At 40.3% G+C, this 19,090-nt stretch overlaps 1 protein-coding gene across 1 annotated transcript; it reads right to left on the minus strand.

Moving 5' to 3' along the window:
- Window positions 1-8,141: 8,141 nt before the first annotated feature.
- Window positions 8,142-18,334, minus strand: NRAS (NRAS proto-oncogene, GTPase). The gene is made up of 7 exons (XM_006728449.3): window positions 18,183-18,334; window positions 17,550-17,677; window positions 15,405-15,583; window positions 13,070-13,229; window positions 12,392-12,515; window positions 11,795-11,836; window positions 8,142-11,687 (listed from the first exon to the last, which is right to left on the minus strand). The coding sequence occupies exons 2-5, from the start codon at window positions 17,658-17,660 to the stop codon at window positions 12,396-12,398; spliced, it is 570 nt and encodes a 189-aa protein (XP_006728512.1). The 5' UTR covers window positions 17,661-17,677; window positions 18,183-18,334; the 3' UTR covers window positions 8,142-11,687; window positions 11,795-11,836; window positions 12,392-12,395.
- Between the last annotated feature and the right edge of the window lie 756 nt (window positions 18,335-19,090).

A 19,090-nucleotide genomic window follows, 5' to 3' on the forward strand; every position in this document is an offset into this window, starting at 1 on the left:
CTGTAACAGTTTTTATTAAAGACAGTAGCAGAGGGATGTTTGGATGGCTCAGTTGTTAAGCATCTGCCTTCGGCTCAGGTCATGATCCCAGGGTCCTGGGATCGAGTCCCGCATCGGGCTCCCTACTCGGCGGGGAGCCTGCTTCTCCCTCTCCCACTCCCCCTGTTTGGACTGCCTCTCTCTCTCTCTCTGACAAATAAATCAATAAAATCTTAAAAAAAAGAAAAAAGACAGTAGCAGAGGTTGGAACTTCAGATTTGGAATAGACTGAATGGATGAAGACTGAATGATCTTTTGACTACTATTTCCTGTTAAAAATTGGGACAAGCCCCTTTGTTGGCAAAACTGAATATTTTCCTGCTCAGCCTACGGTCATCACCTCCTTTTAACCAATGACATCAGAACACATTACAACGCTGTTACTGAACCAAAACATTTTTTCATTCTTTTCCAATTTTTTTGGTGACATTTCCACCTGGATTTCCCAGTGGTATCTACAAATTGATATATCCAAACCAAACATTTCCTTCCCCAATCCTGCTTCTCCTTCGGTGATTCTTACCTTTATATGCTTCCCTCCAATTTTCCTATTCCCTTTGTGGTAGTCTACTCAAAAGCCATTTCCCCTTTTTTTCTTATTAATAAAGCCCCTTTTTTGGTTTGGGCACTAGTGTACTCAGCCAGAAAACTGTATTTGCTAAACTTCCATGCAGCACAGTCTGGCCAATGGGATATAAACAAGATTGCTGGGTGGCATGTCTATAAAATCTCTTTTAAAAGAGGTCAACTTAGCTGGCATATGTTCTGCCTTTTGCCCATTTTCTTCCTGTCTGGAATAAAAAAAAAGCTGGTGGGTGCAAGTCCATCATTGCTGTAACACTAGGGACAAGCAGGACAAAAGACCATGTGAAGAATGCCCGAGCAGAAAGAAAGAGCCGGAGTCCAAATTCAAAGGCTTATATACCAATCCGTTTCAGGCCCAGGCCCTTTTTCATAAATGCACAATTTTCAAGAATTCATGACCCACTTGTGGAATTGCAATTACTTCAGTATGGTTGGGACTGAAGGATAGAGTTTGAAAAGGTGCCTGCCAGGAGACAGGGAGGAAACTGAGGCAAAATCATACCATGCTAAGGGTTTTGAATGTCATTATAGCACTGGGGAACCACTGAAGAGTTTTCAGGAACAATGTGAAATAATAAAAGGGGCAGCTGAGTGGCTCAGTCAGTTAAGTGTCTGACTCTTGATCTCAGCTCGGGTCTTGATCTCAGGGTTGTGAGTTCAAGCACCGCATTGGGCTCTATGCTGGGTGTGAGCCTACTTAAAAAATAACAACAATTAATAAAAAAATGAGTTAAACAACATATTTTGACGATATATCTTCCACCAATTAACTTATGTTTATTATCTCATTTAATCTTCACAATGTTTCTTTGTGGTAGATACTGTTACTAATCTTCATTTTTCAAATGAAGTAACTGAGGCTTAAAACTATTAAGTGATTGTCTGTAGTTATGCAATCAATAAGAGGCAGAGTCAGGATTTGAACTTAGATTCATCCTAAGCTGAAGCCTTTATGCTTTACTTCTGCTTCGTACTGTCTCTTATACGATCCATTTGCATTTCAGGAAATCCCTTTGGCCACAGTGTGGTTAGGAAGGGAGAAAGGCTGGCGGAAGGAAAACCATTAAAAGGTTGTTTTTCAAAATCTTGGTTAAAGATGACGAAGTCTTAAACCGAGACAATCACTGCAGAACTGCAGTGGGCAGTGACAGATGTGACCTATTTCAAGGACAAGACCATCAAACCAAATTGGATATGGGGGGTGATGGAAGAGGAGTTGTTGAGAATAAGTCTCAAGTTTCCTTGTGAGTGATTGGTATGAAGTTAATACAAGGGGATAGATAGGATTAAGGTCAAAATCAATGTATCTGGCTTAACTCATCAGAGTGGACATGTCCAGTCAGCAGTTGGATATTTGGCTTTGGAGCTCAGGAGAGAATCCTGAATGGGAGATAGATTGTGAGTCATCGGCAATGATAATCAGTTTCATCACTGAGACAGAACCTGTGCAGAGAAAGAGTGGAGGGCCCCAATAGATTCTTAAGGAAAACCAGTATTTAAGGATTGGTTGTAGAAAGAAAAGACCACAGAAAGAGTTAAAATGATGGCGGGAGGAAAGAGGAGAAGTAGAAAATACTGTATCGTGGAAGCCATGGGAGGAAAGCAACCTGAAACTGAGTCACAGGGTTTAATGCAGCGAGACTTCACGAGAGGACAGAAAATAGCTCATGGGCAATTAGGAAAGTTGGTGATCACCGCGCGTCAGTTCAGGTCCTTCAAGAAGATGCCCAGACAGAATGGGACATACAAGAGGGGTAATGCCTGTGAAGGATAAAAGAGGAGGGAGCCGTAGTCTAGCAGGGAAAGTCTTCAGACCATGGTGCAATGCAGATATGACAGGTGTAAGAGGAGAGAGGGAAGGAAGGAGGATGAGTAGAAAGCGACTCAGACCGTAGTCTGGGAAAGTCTTGGCCCGGCCAATGGGGAGTTCCCCACAGGATTGCCCATTCGAGGAGTCCTATAGGGAGCAGAATTGGTCCACCTCTAGTACCCCCACCACGTTCAGTCACTGACTGTGAGATAGGGAGGGTGGCTACTGAGCATGGCTTCAGGATTGCAGACGAAAAGGTGTGGCAGCTAGAAGCTGTCAGCGGGCTCCTCAAAGCAAGTTCAGAGCTTCTTGTCCCAGCTCTGTAGTCATCACACTGTTAGGGAGGTTTTTAGAGGAGGCTTGATGGTTGTGAATTGAAGAGTGGATGGGAGGTAAAGAGGTGGAGACCTTTCTTTCCTAATGATGTCAGAGAGTGGAAGGAGAAAACACAGAATGATAGGGAGAGGGAACTAGGGTCAAGGGTCAATATTTCTAGATGGAGGAATAGAACCATAAATAGAGAGTGGACACCAAAGGACAGAACAAGTTTCCAGTCTCGAAGGACATGGGGAGAGGTGGGAGCAAGACCCAGGTGGAGGAAAAACCTCGAAAGAGGAGAGGACTTTTTCTTCTGAGTCTGGAGTAGAGGAAGGGAGAAGAATGCAGAGAGAGACATTTTGAGATGTGTGGCTTGCTTTTCTTCAAGCATCAGTATATAAGATAAACTAGTCTTGTTCAACTCTTATTTTTCTCGCTTTAGTTTTTAGCAAAAAAAGAAGAAGGTATTATTTTGTTTTCTTTTAAAAACTGTTAACATGTATATTTCAGCTATACTATGGACTACATTGGTTGGAGCTAACCTGGAAACTAACCATCATTTAGAACATTATTCCAATGAAAAACGCCCAGAGTTCCAAATAACAAATTTATAAGTATTTTTTTTTAGATTTAAAAAAATTTTTATTTATTTGAGAGAGAGGGAATGAGAGCAAGCATGAGTAGGGGCAGAGGGAGAGGGAGAAGCAGACTCCCCGCTGAACAAGGAGCCCAATGTGGAACTCGATCCCAGGACCCTGGGATCATGACCTGAGCCGAAGGCAGACGCTTAACGGACTGAGCCACCCAGGCGCCCCTACAAGTATTTTTTAAAGGGCAAGACCTCTTGTATTTCATTGAGTTAGAGAGGTCTGTAACCTGAGGTTGTACAGGAAGGAGATGACAGGTACTTAAGGTGAATCAGCTATATACGGATCACTGCTGCTTGCCTTTTTTTTGTCTACAAAGCCCTTCTGTTCTGCTATAGCAGGTCTCCCTCCCTGCTGTGAAACCTGCTGGGAGCTCCCACCCCTTCCCAAGCTGCCTTTCATCCCACCCGCTCGATGCGCTCCATCCCTCTTGGTTCAGAGATACCAAAGCCGCCTATGGGGCTCAGGGTGGCCCTAAGTACACTTTCAGGATCAGCTTCATCTTCTGTTAGGTTGCCTCAGTGGGAGCCGATTGGGTTCATTACAACTTTTGGTTTGGGAATACAACCCTTTTGCGAGCAGCATCTATGTACTGTTTTTGTCACCCTGTTAGAGGTATGCAAAAGTTACTTTATACCTAAGTCATCAGTTTTTGTTTGGAGTATAAGGAAACCTGTGGAATTTTACTGGATTCAGCCTCATTTTCCTGTCGGTAATAATTTCCCATACATGCCTAAAAATAAAGAAGTCAGATTTATAAGACTCATCCTTTTCCATGAGACAAACTGACTTTATTTCCTGTCTATTGAATGGAACTGAAATTCAGCAATTTGCTTTTAACAAAACAATCTAAACTTAACAGTGTACTGCTTTCTGTTGGAAGTGAGAAGGAGGCATGCTATGGGGTCCGTGCACTGGTAATTGTGCTGAGGACTTCCAAGCTTTTGGGTTTTTTTTTCTGAAACATATGTTAATTCATTTAATTTTCACAATAGTCTTTTTTTTTTTTTTTGAGAAAGAGAGAGAGGGGGTGTTCATGTGCAGGAGGAGGAGGAGTGAGAGAATCTTAAGCAGGCTCCACGCCCAGTAGGGGGCCCACTGTGGGGCTTGATCTCACAACCCTGAGACCATGACCTGAGTCGAAAGAGTCCGGCATTCAACTGACTGAGCCACCCAGGCGCCCATTCACAATAGTCTTTTGAAGACCTATTATTACCTCCGTTGAAGAAATTTAGATACAGAGAGGTTGACTTGCCCAAAGGCTCATAGTTCGTGGTGAGTAGTAGCCCAGGTGTTCTGGCTCCAGAGTGGGGATTCGGAACCACTGTGTTATATCCTGCCTCACTATTGCTTAGTTGTGCAATGACCATGACTATGCCTAAGAGGTCCTGGGTTCTGGCTAGACTCAAGGATGTGACCTAGTGATCCCCCACTGATAGATGGTTGTAGCAGTGGATTGGTGAAGTTGAGTGCTGTTTGAACTTTTTCTTAAGGAATCTTCAGACTAAATATTGAAGGAAAGCCTAAAATGAAAAACGGATGAAAGTGGACTGCTTCGGCTGAAGTAGGGGGACAAGGAAGGGCTCCATCCACTCAGGCTTTCTCAGAAGACTTCTTCAGAAGACTCGAAGGGCTTTGAGAAGCATGGTTTCAAAACTACTAAGTGAGCCAAAAAGAGCACAGGATCTGAATTCAGGAGACCTGGGCTCAAATCTAAATAAATCCATCCATTTTTAGGAGATTCAGTAGTTTTTCTCACCAGTAAAATGGAGGCCATTCTGTATTTTGTTGTTGAGGATTACATGAGATGGGGTTGGTAAGAGCACTTTGAACTTGAGAAGCAATATAAAGTTTCCGTTCCTGTGGAGCCCTGACTTGAAAAGGAGAGACCCAAGTGGCAATGAGGCACAAGACAGTTTCTGGTGCATCTTGGGTAGCCTTGAGCATTCTCAGAAAGACAGAGAGGGAGTCAGAAGGGTCAGAAAAACTGGGTAGAGGCTTTGAGACAATCACCAAATTCCAACTAAGAAATTTTGTTTTAGTGATCTCTCCTCAATAGAATATAAAAGATGAATAAGGGACCAATGTCTATCTGGTTCACTACTCAATGTCCAGAGCAGCACGGCACCCCAGCACATAGTAGGTATTCAATAAAAATTTGCTAAATGAATTAGGAAGGAAAGTCATAAGGAAAATTTGGTGAGCCAATGAACCAAATGTATTTTGTTAGGGCATGCGGCTCTGCGTCACAGTGGGATCCAAATGCGGTTCTCTACGAGGAAATGTCAACACCACACACAGAATGATGGGGGGACACAGGCAACAGGCCTTGGTAATTTGAGTTCATATGCTATTTTAGAGTTTCGTTTTGGACTTTAATTATTAAATGTCAAACTCCTCGGGACGCCTGGGTGGCTCAGTCGCTTAAGCGTCTGCCTTCGGCTCAGGTCATGATCCCGGGGTCCTGGGATGGAGTCCCATATCGGGCTCCCTGCTTCGCGGGGGGGGGGGGCTGCTTCTCCCTCTGCCTTTGTCTCTCTCTCTCTCATGAATAAATAAATAAAATCTTTAAAAAAAAAATGTCAAACTCCTCAAATTCACAGGCAAAACAAGCATACATCTATGAGAGGCCTTGATCTAACTGTGAAGAGGTCTTTAAACTTCCTTCTATTGATTTAAAAAAAAAATCAGGGATGTTGGGTCTAGGTTGCAAAATGTGGGGAATCAATTTGTACTAAGATGTTTTAAAATAACGTGCACGTAGGGCGCCTGGGTGGCTCAGTCGTTAAGTGTCTGCCTTCGGCTCAGGTCATGATCTCGGGGTCCTGGGATCGAGCCCCACGTCGTCGGGTTCCCTGCTCGGCGGGAAGCCTGCTCCTCCCTCTCCCACTCCCCCTGCTTGTGTTCCCTCTCTCACTGTGTCTCTGTCAAATAAATAAAATCTTTAAAAAAAATAAAAAAAAATAAAATAACGTGCACGTTTTCTTTCAGACTTAAATCTTACACGTACCACACACATCTGTAGCTCCTACAGAAAGGGTCAACAGTGCCAACTGTATCATTTCACAGCACCCATTCCAGACTTCTTGTCCTGAGCTGGGTATTTCAGGCTCCTGCGCTTAAAGGCTCTAGGAGGCAACGGCTCCCTTCCAACCACATCCTCCCCCGTCCTCCCCCAGTAGCAGCTCGGCTGAAAGTTGCCTCTATCTTTAGAAACATTTCCTATCACTTTAACTCCCAACATTGGGTGAGTACTACCTCTTTATACACTCCCACAAATCGGCTGTACGCTATATTTATATTGGAGTTATAATTTATACTATTTTAAGAAGAGACTAAGTTCATTCTTTTAAGTTGAAAAATAACATGCAGTAGGTTAATAAAACTATTTTGGTGCAAGTGTGAAGTAAATCATGAATACAAAAAATCTCCAGATAAGAATGATCAATTCATGAAGTTTATTTCCAGTTCATGAATCTGACCTTTTATTGCCCCTCTTGGCACTGCAAAGATATTTGTTTCCTGTATTTCGTATGTTCCTAGAGTTCCGGTTTGCTTTTATTGACCACATTTCATTGCCAAGAGTTATTTTTAAAGCAATACAAAGCGTATTTTCCCACTTGGATACTGGACATTGATCCTGTGCTCTCAAGTCATGGAGTTGGACACTCTCTGAAATGTCTCTTTAGCAGTTTTGCAAAATGATCACTAGCATGGCCTCTTGGCCCCTTTACCCGTATTTATGGATATCAAATAACTCATCTAACTATGTTGGCCTTTTAACGACCTTGAGTATTGCTTGTTCTAAGAACAGAAATCTTAACAGCACAGAGATGCATGGGAGGGCTCCACATATTCCAAATAAACAAGCTTCCTAGGCTACTTTTTCATCATTTGTCTCTTTGTAGCTTCACTTTGCCAAACAGAATAGCAGCCATCAGCAGAAGCCAGAAAACATCCTTTCCTCCTTTCCTTTTTCTGTTACGAGGGGATCAAATATTAGCAGGAAATAAATGACAGTAGGCACAGGTGATTGACTTAAGGGGGAAATGTTTTAGATATACAAAGCCCATAATTCTGTTTTTCATTTACATTTTATTATCTAAAATGTTTGTATTTCCTAATAGTCCTATCTAGAAACAGTAATTTGCCATTTACATTGGTTTTCCTCAAGCTTAATTCAGCCAAATACTAATGATATCTCTCCTTGTCCTCTTCTGAAAGAAAAATCAAAGTAAAAATGATGTCTGGTAAAATAAACCAAGGTCCGTATAATCACAGTATGCCAGTGTTAGGTGGAAAATCCCAGGTGTAAAGTTTGTTTTGTTTTGTGTTCTTTTGTTTTGAATAACTACATCTCCTTAATTAGGGTTGGGAATTTGAGATACACCAATACACCCTAAAATTATAGTTGGAACCCATGTTCTTTGGCTCCTACACTGATGTTCTTCTAATGATACCGATATTGGTAGACCGTGCAGTAATGCAAAAATAGGACAAAAGATTTCCAAAGATAGTTTCAAGCACTTCATATTAATATGTTAGAATTTGGCATGTAGCTATGGGTCATGGCTAGGAATCACCCCCAAGGTAATAGATTAAAGGCAGGCTTTGACATATTTTATATTGGGATAAAATAAGGAACTTGGATCTTCCAAACATTGTCCAAATGTCACATCCAAAAGTCTAAAATTGATATTAACTTTCAATAAAGGCACTTCGGTGGAAAAAAGACTTATGACTAAGCAAAGAACTTCCAGTTTTTATTTTTTAAACATTTAACAAGAAAAACATTCAACCAAATTTTAAAAAATGAGGATGGATTAATTTATAATAAAATAGTCAACTTAAAATATCAGCCCTTTTTATTTAGGGCCAAGGAGGCCAATAGTTCCTGTTTAAACAGCAGAATTGCACAATTGGTATTTTCACCTATATTTGATGGCACAGAAATATAAAAGTCATACAATTTCCATTGAGATCCTCCCTTCCCTCCAGAGTAGAATTCATACAATTGCTTCTTAGGTCAGTTCTCGGGCCTTTAAGAATCACCAGTTACATTTTGAAACATATCTACACCTAGTCTGACAATGAGAACACTTTTAAAAAAATTCTTACAGGAAAAACGTTAAAAATAATTTTGTGGCACATTAGACTGCTTAAAGAAACAGCAAAGATGAAAAATAATGTACAATTATAGTCCCTTGCTTACAGAAATCACCTAAATAAAATATTTTCCCTAATTAATTATCTTCACTTCTTATAATTTATTAGCAGAGATGAATTACAAGAAGCAGAATGCACCATTTTTTGGTTCTTGGTTGTAGCTGCCAGCTTGAGAGTTCATGACGGTAAATGTAAAGCAAAATATGATTATGCTCACAAATTCTGGAATGGGAAAAAACCAAAATATCTCTTTTAAAGTGTTTCTCTATCCTTGCTTTCAAGTCAAGAAAAAAAATTCACAGCAGTTTAAAGGATGATGAAAGACTAAACATGGGCCGACTAAAATACATACTGAGAATAATTTTACCTATTACACTAAAGTGAAAACTGTAATAAGTACGATATTATATTACCAAGTAACATTCTAGAGTATGCTGCTGGAGCAAATACAGCACTTAACAGTTTCATTTACAGGGTAGGCATGGTAGCCTTTAGACAGAACATTTTCACACTCTTGAAGGAGCAACCTTTAAAACACAAACACACATAAAGTAGTATGTAATTCATAATAGCTGGCCAGGCACTTGACTGGGGGAAAGAGACTTTTCAGATTTTGAGGTAAACTAGAATTGTTTTCAGCAATTACAAACATATTCTAAAAACCACACTTTATTTCACACCAACTGAAGTTATTCAGCATTTAACTGTAAGTTTGTCACTCTATTGTGCCAAAATTCACACCTACATGTAACTTCTTAAGAAGCTATTAAAATAATAGAACATTGTCAAGTCTGAATTCTGGCCCCATTTAGATATACATCTGTGCTTAGAACATACTTGAAAAAACTAAAGGTACAGCCATATAAGGGCTAAAATGAGTATCTTTTTTCCTAAATTTGATATTAAAAAAAAAAGAGTCCTACTGTCACTCACACAGAGCAGAGGAGGAGGAGGTGGAAGACAATGACAAGGATGGAAGTGACAAGCCTCAATCTAGCCTCGAGAAAATTACAGAGCAGTGTTCCACAGGAGCACAAACACAGCAGCAGAGTTTGTTTACAGGTGTTGACAGTATGTGAAAGCTCTCTAAAAAATTAACGCAAAGGAACACAGCTTTCTGGGTTTATTCCACTCTGGGCACAGTCTATGTTTCTTCCCCTCTTCGGAATTCATTTCAAGGCAATGTGGAGTTTACTTAAAGGAAAACTCATTTTAGAAGATGGAGGACCTCAGTGAGTATCTACACATCAGAAGACAAGAAAAGAAAGTGGCCATTTTGGAGCTAGTCTTTTATCAGAAGCTATCCAAGTCTAATTTTCACTAGAATTACCATGAAATTATCTGCAAATGGAAAAGCCCTACCTCCAACCCTCATAACTAACAACTGATTCTATTTTCCATTCCCTTCTCAAACAGCAATTTCAACAGAAAGGCGACTTCTTGTTCTGAACAAACTCATCAGCTTATTACCTGGTTTGCACAGACTAATTCATCAACATCCTGTTTTGCACCCTTCAAAGAACACTATCAATATAGAAAATTTTAAAAATTTTGATGAGGCATCAAAATAAATTTCTCAAAAGAATGAAAATAAAAAATTCAAAATTCTCAAAATAATGAAAAAATTATTGGGTTTAATTCAGAGTTTCCACGTGGCTAAAAAAAGTCTATATACTTTTATTTATAAAAACCTCTAGGCTGACCCTCCTCAAGATGGCAAGTTTTTCCAGTCATGGTGAAGGATTTGTGCTAACTGACCTCTTCCTTCCTTGCAGGACTAACAGTATACATCTGGCAAAACTACTAGCTGGAGTTACTGGTGCAATGAGCAAACGTGGAAGAATTTCTCTCTCTGTGATGCTAACTGGCTTGCTCAAGTTTTGAAACTGTGACCCTGGTCTGTCAGCACTATGCTTTACTCAACTGAAATAAGCAAGCCGCCATTGTGGTGGGACGAGGGAGAGGGTGGGGTGAGAAGGGGAATGAGGGCAATTATATACATCATTAAAATACCATGATATACAATGAAAATGTGTCTGTTAATACATCTGAGACTTGAAAATCATTAATTTTAGCTATTAAAACTACATTCAACTATTACAATTTCAAACACCTGCAAATGTAGAGCTTTCAGATATGCCCTAAATTTAAATATGAATGGAAGTTCATTATCAGCAAGCTAGAAGAAACAAATTGCATACACTTTGTAAGTGGTAACCTACCCCCTGCCCCACCCCCCCAAAAAAGTAGAAATTAGGTAAAAATTAAGTGAAATTATTCATAATTGTTTCCAGTTTCACCTTTCTCTTGGAAGAGACCCAAATCAGGTCTCTGGAAATCCAACTTCATACATGTAAGAAATGGCATCTGCTATCACATCGGTAAGTCTTTCCCTCAAAGGTAGACAGGTCATAGATGTATCTCAGACATTCATTTCCATGTATAATGATTTTTGAGACATCTATTCCACTGAAATATTATAAATCAAGTCTACAAACCACTCCTAAAAAAAAAGGCACTTTGCTGCGAGTTAGATTTAATTATGTGAAAGTCAAGAACATTAGGATAGACTCAAAAGTCAGTATTCACTTGTGTAATTTATGAATGCAGAGGAGATGCCAATTTATAGAATATAGCCAATGATACTATAAACAAACCAAATGGCAACTTAACTATATTCTCAGCAAAACAGTAATTTATGACATTTCTCCAAAAACCATCATAGTTCCAAGTTCAACAATAAAAAGGAAAAAAAAAAGTCACCAGCAGTTGCTACTTTAGAGCTCAAGACATTGTTTCCTACAGAATTTCATGTCTACAAGTTTGGTTCTCTGTTTCAGAGCATGAATTACTTTTCAGATGAAAAACCTGGGATGGCAGAGGTTTGTTTGTGTGTGTTGGGGGAGAACCCAGGGTGGAAAAACAGTGGGGAGTAACAAGAGGTTCATTTCTCTGGTCAGACAACCAAGTGAGGAGGTAGTTATTCAGAGAACTTCTCAAATAGAGAATATTGTACTGATCTACTGAGAGTTGGGGAAGTAGCAGGAGCTTCTTTGTGAGACTGAAGATAGCAACAGGAATACTTCTCCTCCAGGGAAGTCAGGACCAGGGTGTCAGTGCAGCTAAAATAAAGACAGAATTTGTATAAGTGGCATATAGAAAATGTAAGAAAAACAAGGTCAAGAAATCAACACGAATGATAACATATTCATTTCCAAACTTGTCCTACCTTGACAGTGGCTCTTTTCTGATGCTAGAACTTTAAAAGTATCTATAAGAAAAGAACACACACCATGTCATTATAATCATGAGTTTTGATGTAGTGATTCTTCAAACTCCTAATCAGTGCCAAAAATATGGTACGGTATTTGTAGTTTTCACAATAATACCTTCTAGTTTCTAATATTATTGAAAGTGTAATAATGTCTATAAAATACTTAAATGCTTTATTATTTTTTTTAAGCTTTTATTTATTTATTTGTCAGGGACAGAAAGAGAGAGGGAGAGAACATGCACAAGTAGGCGGAGCGGCATGCAGAGGGAGAGGGAGAAGCAGGCTCCCTGTTAAGCAGGGAGCCTGATGTGGGGCTTGATCCCAGGACCCTGGGATTATGACCTGAGCCGAAGGCAGATGCTTAACCAACTGAGCCACCCAGGTGTAGTCTACTTAAATGCGTTAAAAACATTTTAGACTTCAGTACCCTCAGAAAAGGTGCCATAAGGAAAATATTTTATAACTGTACAGAAAAAATAACAGCAATCTCCTCCAAATTGCCTGATGCTAAAAAATAAAATTTATAATTATGTCAGGAGACCACATGCTCACCTTGTTACATCACCACACACGGTAACCCCATACAACCTTGAGTTCCATCATCATTGCTGTTGAGTTTCTTCATTCGGTACTGACGTATTTCTCTTACCAGTGTGTAAAAGGCATCTTCGACACCCTATAAAAGAACATGATAAGGATGGCTTAATAGACACAATCCAAGTTGTAAGCTCTCTCATTTGTACTTCTTTAGTGGATTTAAAATTCCAACAAGCTGATGAAATAGGGTTATTTAGGAAGAGGACACCAAACTTAGCATTCCTACTGAATCACATCAACAGGCTGATACACAAATGGCATATTCTGCAAAAATAACGTTCAAGCACAGAGAAATGGGTAACGTGGGACATACAGAACTACCAGATCTAAAGATTCCATTCAGCAGAGCTAAAGCCCAAAACACTGGCTGGTGTTGATGGAGGAAGGTCTAATGTTTGTACTTATCTTTAATCAAGGGTCCTCATTTTAGTAATATTTAGTAATAGTAGCATGTTAAGGTGGGAGTAAAGTGCCACAGCAGAATATTCATCAGCTCATTTTGGGTTTAAACTGAAGATTAAAAAAATAGAATATCGAAAATCCGTAACAACAAAGAATGCGGCTCCTATTTCTTGCAGTCAAACTTCTCTGCATTAAACAAACCCTTGCCAGATGCTCAAAGCTCTGCTATACCTGTCTGGTCTTGGCTGAGGTTTCAATGAATGGAATCCCATAACTCTTGGCCAGTTCGTGGGCTTGTTTTGTGTCCACTGTCCTTGTTGGCAAATCACACTTATTTCCTACTAGCACCATAGGTACATCATCTGAATCTTTTACTCGCTTAATCTGTTCCCTAAAAAAAAAAAAAAAAAAGGAGTATGTTATCATAACCTAAGAGTAGGTCTTTAGGAAGGAATGAGCAGCTAGAATAAAAAAGGTTCTAATGAATTTTATCTAGCCCTATTAGCTTCTAGTATGGAGTTTCACTTATCCCCCCACTAAATATAAAAGACCACACATACTAGGTAGACTGGTTTAGACTTGATGCAGCAGCCACAGGGAAGCCAAGTACTGGTTCACCTTCCAGTGGAAATGGATGGCAATTCTATCTTTTGACACATACCCTCGTTAGGCTCCTTGATTCACTAAAAGAGCTTGGCTCCAGATTTAACTGGCAACTTGAAATCACACTCTAGACTAGGATCTGAAGTATAAAAAGTAAAGCTTAGTGCCTCAAAATAACTTTTTGAGGTTTTCTTGAGAGTGACAGTATTTAATGAAAGACAGACACTTCTCTAGGTGGGTGGTGTCCAGACATTTTCTTCCAACAGTAACATAGCTGGAAGTCCAAGACACAAAACAGAAAACACCAGACCTACTCTTACTAAAGGGGACTGAAGGATCTGGAACTCCCAACTTACAGCACTCCCTTCAGAGACACAGAAGACACAGCACACAGCAGTTTGGAAACAATTGCTCTAGATTTTCTTGACGAATACTGTCCAATAAAACTTTTCACGATGATGGAAAGGTTCTCCATCTGTGCTGTCCAACTATATCCGCTAGTCATATGTAGCTACTGGACACTTGAGAAGTCAGTTGCTATGTGGTCAAGGAACTGATTTTTCAGTTTTATTTAACTTTAACTAACTGAAATAAGCACACAAGGCTGTGGCCACCATACGGCAACAGCACCACTCCAGACCCTAGCCCTAGATCACACACGAAGTCATGTGCTGAACCCGTGTCACACTGGCTGTCTGCAGCACTGACCTTTGCTATAATGGCAGTGGCCTATTTTTTTTTTAAGATTTTATTTATTTATGAGAGAGAGAGAGAGAGCACACAAGCAGGGGGAGAGGCAGAAGCAGACTCCACTCTGAGCGGGAAGCCGACATGGGGCTCGATCCTAGGACCCTGAGATTATGACCTGAGCCCAAGGCAGACGCTTAACCATTTGAGCCACCCAGGTGCCAAGCAGTGGCCAATTTTAAAGCATAATGTAAGACAAGACACCCTAAGAGAAAAAACGACTTCTGGAAATTCAACAAATATCAGATGCTTGACAAGTGTTGGACATTTTATTACATATTGCTATTATTTCCAGAGAGCAGATGGAAAGTAGAGCAGGTTTAGATGGAAAAAAACCCCACCGAAGTCAGTTTTGGACTAGCTTGTTTCTGCGAGCAGACATCATCGTATGGATGGAGCACAATCCAGGACTGCAGGCCGTAGGAAGAACATCTGCATAGCGTTGACTACGTGATAGGAACTTTTCTGGGTGATTAACATGTTTATTAACTTAATTTTCAAAATAACTTTTGGTAGGTACTATTCTCTCCATATTACTGATAAGGAAACTGAGGCACAGACATTTGGTAGTTTGCCCCAAAGTCCCATGGGTAACAGATGATGGAGCCAAGTTTCAACCTGTTGTATTACTCTGCTCAAAGAACATGGAGCTAAGAAAAAGGAGTCCTGGGTTTTTGGTCCTGGATCTGCTCCTAGTAACAACCATGACTCCAAAAACCTAAAAAAATCACTTCCTGCAGCTCTACTTCTGATTCCGTACAACAAGGATGTTGTACTAGAATTTTTTATGGTTTGATTGAGCTTTGAAACTTTATAGTTCTACTGAGAAAGACCATCCTTCCTCTTTATCTACTCCCCATTTGTTTCTTCCTATCATCTTCTCTCTTCTATGACTTACTGATGACTCTTTCTCAGACATGTTTTCCTCTCTGAAATTCCTGTGTGATCTCTCATACCACCACCTCTGGTTCTGAATCATCCCATTAGCAAACTTCATTTACGTATCATCACATGTTCTAGCCATGGTGTATTATATAAAATAAATTCCAATATTAACTTTCAGTTATAACCCCAAACCTCAATGTTAAAGAATGTGAAACCAACTCTTCTCATAATTAAAAACGCTATCTTCCCTAGTGTGGTATCCTCATCCCCCCACAAAGCTTCAGAATACACTTATAGATCATCCTTTCAGAAAAAATAATGTTCCTAGTACCTGTAGAGGTTAATATCTGCAAATGATTTGCTATTATTGATGGCAAATACACAGAGGAAGCCTTCGCCTGTCCTCATGTATTGGTCTCTCATGGCACTGTACTCCTCTTGACCAGCTGTATCCAGTATGTCCAACAGACAGGTTTCACCGTCTATAACCACCTGCTTTCGGTAAGAATCCTGGGGGTGCGGAGGGTGGGGGATGGCAGGGAGAGAGGAAGATTTCATTTTTATTAGAAACCATAGGGAATGCAATGCTATTGCCAAGGTCAGATAAGCTCCTACCTAAGTTTATTTCCATCTCTCTGGTTTGTCCCTCAAACTCCTCATATATAATCACAAACAGAAAGTACTTAATGTCACCCTACGAAAAAAAGCCCCAAATCCTATACGCCTGCAGAAAGGAAAATGTGGTCACTCTGTTCCTGGGAAAGATAGAAAAAATGCGGTAATTCAAAAGACAGCTCTACTGTAGTTAGACTAGAGATTAGGTTTCATAGTGTATTTTACTAAGGTATGAACTAGACTTTTCTTACTTGTTTATTGTACATTTAAAGTTCTAAACATACCTCCACCAATTATACCTGGCCCTGGATACAGTGTCATTTGTGTTTATGACTAAATACACAAATAATTTTTATTTCAGACAAGATTATAACACAAATATATTTTTCTCATCATGGTGAAATTTTACCTTTGGGAAATATTCCTGAATCAAATTCCTAAATATCCCAAACAAGGTATACAGTTATAATTCCTCATGAGGAAAAACATGCATAATCACATATATTTATATTTTAAAAGTTTTTAATTTGGCTCTAAGGCAAAAATTTTACTTGTATTTTAATATTTATGTTTTGGGAATTCAGTTCAAAGAAAATAACCCATCACACTTGGTAAAGATCTGGCTCCAGAAACAGAATGTGACTTGGTTTCCCAGTTCATTGATCAGTGCCTCTGTAACTCAACTTCATTGTGGGACTGTAATATACTTTCAAATTAATATAGAACTCGCATTGCCAAAACTTACTTGAAGCATGAAATATGATTAAGTCTATGAATGTTCCGAGGAAATGAGTACAATTAAAATTATAAAGATAGGTTTTAGTCAAACTAATTTACAGTAACAGAAGTCAGAGAAGTGGTTATTTCCTGGCAGGGTGGGGTTTACTGACTGGAAAGTGGCATGGTCGAACACTCTGGGGCACTGGAAACGGTCTATATTTCTGAGTGGTGGTTACATAAGTATATACAAATTTTTAAGTGACCGGGCTGTAGATATACCATTTTTGTATTTTACTGTATGTACATTATCCTTCAGTAAATAAAATTCAGAAAAATATTAAAAGGTTCTAACTATTAATACTAAAGCTGTTAAGCAAGGACTAATGACTAATTTTTAATAATGGCTATGTTAGTTAGCTTCCATTAAACACTCAGTGGCTGGGGGTGGGGCCAGGAAGACCAGGGTGTGGATTAAAATAAAATAATCTCTAGTCAGACATTTCTAAACTGAATAAACAAAACCTTTTATTTAAAGGATCTTAGATGCCATTATTCAAGCCAATTTATAACATGAACTCACAAAAAAAACTTATACTGATTTTTTTCAACATCCCTGTGTTGATAGGCAGGACATGTTTATGGTAATTTAATAGATGAGGAAAATGAAGCTCAGAGAGTTTAAGTGATTTGCTCAACATAACTAAGTAAACAGCAAACAGGGAGTGAAAGAAATCTAGGCGGTGACTCAAAATCTCATATTCTACTCCAGCCCAGTCCCAGCTGCTTCAGCCAGCTAATTAAAATTGAAGAACACCTAGATCTTTGAATCCTTTATCTCCATCCTATTATTCAGTCACTCTTCCTATGACCTGTGTTTAATAGAGCTGTCATAGGAGTTCAACAGTGAGTATGCAAAAGTTTACTGAACTACTGTCAGTTTTTTAGAAAAAAACTTCAGCAGCTAATAAAAATGAACTCTTCTCCACAAACATGGAAAGCTTCGTTACTGTGTTACTGAACGCAGTACCCCAAATAACTTTTCTCTCTTGATTCTTCCTTTAGCTAAAGAACAGCTAAAGGACAGGTGTAAGGGTGGACCAAAAGCCAGAGGTAGGGTCAGCGCACTACCACTGGGCCTCACCTCTATGGTGGGATCATACTCATCTACAAAGTGGTTCTGGATTAGCTGGATTGTCAACGCGCTTTTCCCGACACCACCTGCTCCAACCACCACCAGTTTGTACTCAGTCATTTCACACCAGCAAGAACCTGTGGGAAAGCAGCAATTAGGTTTAATGGGAGAGCCACAACTACAGTACTTCAAAGCCTTCTATAATCAATAGTAACTAAAGCCTGAGTTTGAAATGTATCGGTTTCATACACGTGACCCTCCACTTGGTTCTCAAAGTGATTCAGGAGTACAGAAACATTCGCAGGTTACTGCAGGCCTCAGAATTATGGTTAGTCGCCTGGCTACCCCCACCCACCCTGCTCTATTTTTCAACAGTCCGTGGGCCCCGCCCTCAGCCTAAGGTAAAGGAAACCCCTCTTCCTACTCCTCCCTCAAGTCTCCTCAGCTCCGGTGGGGCAGCCTCCGGGCCGTACCCTCATCTTACACCCCCGCCAGCCTCCAAAGATCTCCCCCGTAGGGCTCAAAACGAAGGACCCCCGCCGAACGGCCTTTGTCTCCAGCCTGCAGACTCCGTTCGATTCCTGACAACAAGGAGGCGCCTGTATGCTCCAAAGACGAACGCTACACACCACAGAGCCTTACCTCAAGCTTCGCTGCCTCCGCTTCCGAAGGATTTAGGACCACAACTGGGAAAAACGTTGGAGACCCCGGAACCGCCATGAACAGCCCCCACTAGGGAGCGGCACTTCCGGCCCCGCCCGCTACGTAATCAGTCGGCGCCCCGGGCGCCCGAGTCCCCGCCCTGGCCACGTGGGCCCCCGACCCAGGAGTCACGCGGCGGGCCGCACCCAGACCCGCCCCTCCCACACGGGACGTTTCAAAAATGAAAGCGCTAGGTGCTAGAGTCTCAAAAATCAGTAAAACTTTATTCGCTTCCATTCTTTCGCCATTAACAGAAAACTGGAGAAAGCAAAAATGTTTTGTGTTTACAAAGATAAACGGCCTCTTTACCCAGAGAAGATCAAAACCTCAAACGACAACGGGGAAGATAAAAGCGCCCTCCCCCACATCCCCTGAGCTGCCCTTGTCATCTTAGACAAAGCCTTCATGAAGTCCACTGGCCAGGGACCCTGGATGTGGCCAATTCAAGATGAGGGCCAAGAAATCAGACCAATCCGTTCCCGTGATATAAAGTTGAATAGAAGCTACACCAAGGGTCAAGTGCCTGTATTTCACAGGACACAGGAACCAGGCGGCTACTTATAAAAAAAACAAGATTCATTTCAGGCACAACTTTTTTATTTTTTTTGTTTGTTTTGTTTTGTTTTTAAATCAGTAAAAGAAACTGGGTCCTAGAAGCTGCAGTTATCTAAGCAGCAGCAAGTTTGTGCATTCGTCTTTTTTTGTTTTGTTTTTCTTTAAATACGATTAAATTACCACACTGCTGGCACACCTCATTTGCATGAAATTCTGCACCATACATACTAATTGTAGTAAAATTACCCCCCTCCCCAATCCCAGGAAAAAAGAAACTACTCTGGAAGATAATT

The sequence above is a fragment of the Leptonychotes weddellii genome, chromosome 4, assembly GCF_054177405.1.
Source record: "Leptonychotes weddellii isolate Sample4059 chromosome 4, ASM5417740v2, whole genome shotgun sequence".
In the NCBI taxonomy this organism is placed as follows: domain Eukaryota; kingdom Metazoa; phylum Chordata; class Mammalia; order Carnivora; family Phocidae; genus Leptonychotes; species Leptonychotes weddellii.

Coding starts and splice junctions, on each gene's coding strand:
- NRAS (XM_006728449.3), bottom strand. CDS start 17,660: ATGACTGAGTACAAACTGGTGGTGGTTGGAGCAGGTGGTGTCGGGAAA. Junction 15,584..17,549: donor AGTATGATCCCACCATAGAG/GTGAGGCCCAGT, acceptor CCGCACCCCCAG/GATTCTTACCGAAAGCAGGT. Junction 12,516..13,069: donor CCTCAGCCAAGACCAGACAG/GTATAGCAGAGC, acceptor GTTCTTTTATAG/GGTGTCGAAGATGCCTTTTA.